A 3,494-nucleotide genomic window follows, 5' to 3' on the forward strand; every position below is an offset into this window, starting at 1 on the left:
GCGAGGCAGATCAGTCGCCGGCTTCTGGACGGCCGCTCACTGCGGCTGCTGGCCGCTCACGGTAGCTGCTGGCCACACACGGTAGCCCATGGCAACCCACTGCCACAGGGGCTGCAGCTCACGCCTTCGCCGGCGACTCATGGCAGCCCAGCTCCAGGTTGAACTGTTGTTCAGCATCTTAGCTGCGGAGGGCAGTGTCACTGGCCCTCATATGTGGGATCCGAACCGGGGTCCTCTGGTGTCCCAAGCCAGTACTTAACCATCACGCCACTCGGCCGGCCCCTCTCCTCCCCATTTCTGTCCAGACACAAAGCAGGCATGTTTAAGCTGCTCCTGACAGATACACTGCTCATAACAAGAGAAAGGAATGGGAGCCGGCGCATCCTTACATCAGACTGACAATTTTAATTTAATTTTAAAACTGTATAATGTTGAAAACAGCTCTGAAATATATGCCCTTTTGTCTCGATTTAAAAGCAATATGGTATTTTGCTTAGTTTTATATGTAACAGTCTATGCTTTGTCATAGTTTAATAAAAGATCCAGTTACCAGACTGTTTTCAATATGCTAAAAAATAAAAAGTGGTACCATCTCACTCGTGTCGTAACCTGAAGTGTCACGTAGCAGCCTGCAGCATTTGTGCTAACACAGCTGACTGGTTATCTTTGATTAGAAATTATCTTGCTTTTTTACTGAGGATTCCCTATGTCTAGTTTATTTGAAATTTTTAAGTAACAGGAACAAGGTAAGAAATTCAACAGTATAATACTAAAGGGTATGTAGTACGAAGCCCCTGGTATCCAGCACCCACTGTTACCAGCTGATATGTCAGGAAGTAGTTCTTAGGCATTGATTTTTTTTTAAAATTATTTTGCCTATTTAATTTTAAGAATTGATTACATTATGAAATACGTGAAAAATGCATGCTGTAGTTTTTAAAACATCTTTTTTAATGAGAAAAAATTACCCATGAGAAAAAAATGTAAAAATGACTGTCATTATGGCTACTCTAAATCTAGAATTTTCCAGAGCAGGAATTCCTGTTTTCTCTGAGTTCTGGGAAGTGGGCTCCTCTATGAATTGGAATTCCTCGGGTATATTCTTCCCCTCAGAGACACTCCAGGCTTTCCCTGCCCAGTGTCTGCCGTCCATCTCCTGTGCGCTCACCCAGTCAGCTGCTCTGGGGGGGGGGGGTGTCTCGCCCTGCCCCTGTCAGTGAGCCCCTCCCCCACTCAGCCCCCCTCACCTTTGATCTAAGTAACCAGATTTCCTTATTGTCAGCTTTTCATGTGCAGGAGCTGACCTCTTCTTGATTATTCTTCTCTTTGGCTTCCATGTGGTATATATGGCTCAGTAGATACTTATGGAGTGAACTCCCCAGCATTTTTATTGGCCCACATGGCTGAGAGAATGGGTTTTGGTGTTAGATGCTGGTTCAAATCCCAACTCTACTACTAAGTAGTTGTGTGACTTTACAAGTTGCTTCACTTTTCGGGGCCCTTCTTCATTCAAATGGAACCCACAGTAGTGCCTCATCACTGAGTCGCTGTGAGGGTGAGATGAGATTGCTTATGTGAAAAGCTTATTAGTAGAGTGGAAACAAGCCAAGTGCCCACTGACAGATGAATAAATGTATAAAGTGTGCTGAGTGAAGTAAGCCAGACACAAAGGACAAATAATGCCTGGTCCCACTTATGTAAATATCTAGAATAGACAGATTCACAGAGAGAGAACGTAGAATAGAGGTTACCAGGGCATGGGGGGAGTTGTTCCTGAGTGAGTTTGGGGTAATGGCAAAATTTTGAAAATAAATAGTGGTGCTGATGGGTGTACAACATTGAGACTGACTGTAATTAGTGTCACTGGACTGTGCATTTAAAATAGTTAAAAGGGCAGGTTACATGGTTTACCATAGCTTTAAAAAGTAACAGTGTAATGTACCAGAAACCACTGAATTGTGTGCTTTAAATGGATGAATTTTATGCTGTGTGAATTATATAGCAATAAAGCTGCTTTAAAGCTTCGTGTAGTACCTGGCTAACGGTGAGCACGCAGGAAATGGTGGTTGTACTTGTGGTGGTGGTTGGTATTTCGTGAGCCTTTCAGTGTGATTTCAATTTACATCAGAGCAATACCTGATGGCTTAATAAAAATGTTTATTTCAGCTTTGTCTCCAGTGAGAAATTCAGCTTTCGCATTAATTTTCTCACATCTCGTTTCTATCCCCCAGGGTTATTGACTTGGGAGTCATGACTCCCTGCGATAAGATCCTGAAAGCCGCTCTTGAGCACAAAGCAGGTTCGTGCATCTGTACTGGGTCCTCCCCCAGCGCCTGTCTATCAAGGACTAGTGTGCCCCGCCCAGTGGAGCTGGTGGGACAGGCAGTCAGGTGCCAGCTCCTACATGGGCACTGCTTTCAGTGCCATTTATAATGGGGGTTGAAGATGTGAATAGGGTATTATGAAACTCCTTCATAGCTTTGAGGTGGGGAACAGGGACAGACTTCTTATAAGAATATGGTGTTGCATTAGGTTTTTCTATGTGTGTAGTTGTTTTTATGTTTCTTCAGACACTGTGACATGTTCAAGTCTGGGAAATCATGAACTAATAATACATTGTGTTGCATGGCTTCCCACAACTTTGGCAAGTACATTATTGCAACTTTCAGTCACAAATGGTATTTATTACCAAAAGCAAACAATACATTGAAACCCCCAGTCAGAAAAGGTGTCTTAGAAATTGGGAATTTATATTGGTTCTGGGGTCTTTATTACAGAGTTTTTAAAGTGAGTTTTCATACTTTTCCTCTTTTTCTCGCATCCTCCTTCGTACTGTCCTTTTTTTTTTTTTTAATAATAGATATAATTGGACTGTCAGGACTCATAACTCCTTCCCTGGAAGAAATGATATTTGTTGCCAAGGAAATGGAGAGATTAGCAATCAAGATCCCGTTGTTGATTGGAGGGGCAACCACTTCGCGGTGAGTCACGCACGTGAGCTTTGTGCTCCCCCCACATTCTCTGAAACGCCAGTGTCTGAAGACAGCGATGAGACCTAGGCCTTTCCCCTTACGCTTATTAGGACCGTGGCTCCTTCTACGTCAACACTTGAACTTGCCGCGCTTCACTTGGCTGAGAGCCAGGACACTCTGGGAGCGCACTGCCATAGGAAGCCTTTGGGATCCCCACCCTTTGCCTTTCTTTGGATTCTTTGGGCTTGTAGCTTTCCTTAATCCTCACCACCCATTCAGTTCCTGAGATTTCTGATCAACACTCCTCTGGAAATCAAGCTAAGTGGAGAAGCTGTGGTTTGGGGCACAAAGACGTGGCTTGAACATTAGCCCCCACTCTAGCCTGAAGCAGGAGTCTGCGTGAATAATCACAGGTTCCACTGAGGAAACTCTGACCTTGTCATAGTCAGACAGAAAGCCAACCTAGCAAGAATGTATCAGAACATCACTTTGGGAAGTTGTTTTTTTTTTTTAAAGATTTTT

At 43.8% G+C, this 3,494-nt stretch overlaps 1 protein-coding gene across 3 annotated transcripts in view; it reads left to right on the forward strand.

The window, feature by feature from the left end:
- Positions 1–3,494, forward strand: part of MTR (5-methyltetrahydrofolate-homocysteine methyltransferase) — a 93,127-nt gene that overhangs the window by 68,409 nt on the left and 21,224 nt on the right. For all 3 annotated transcript variants that reach the window (XM_019651829.1, XM_019651830.1, XM_019651831.1), the window contains 2 exons: positions 2,232–2,299; positions 2,861–2,981. In XM_019651829.1, the coding sequence (XP_019507374.1) occupies positions 2,232–2,299; positions 2,861–2,981 (189 nt within the window). The remainder of the gene's footprint in view (positions 1–2,231; positions 2,300–2,860; positions 2,982–3,494) is intronic.

The sequence above is a fragment of the Hipposideros armiger genome, unplaced genomic scaffold, assembly GCF_001890085.2.
Source record: "Hipposideros armiger isolate ML-2016 unplaced genomic scaffold, ASM189008v1 scaffold_167, whole genome shotgun sequence".
Classification (NCBI taxonomy): Eukaryota; Metazoa; Chordata; class Mammalia; order Chiroptera; family Hipposideridae; genus Hipposideros; species Hipposideros armiger.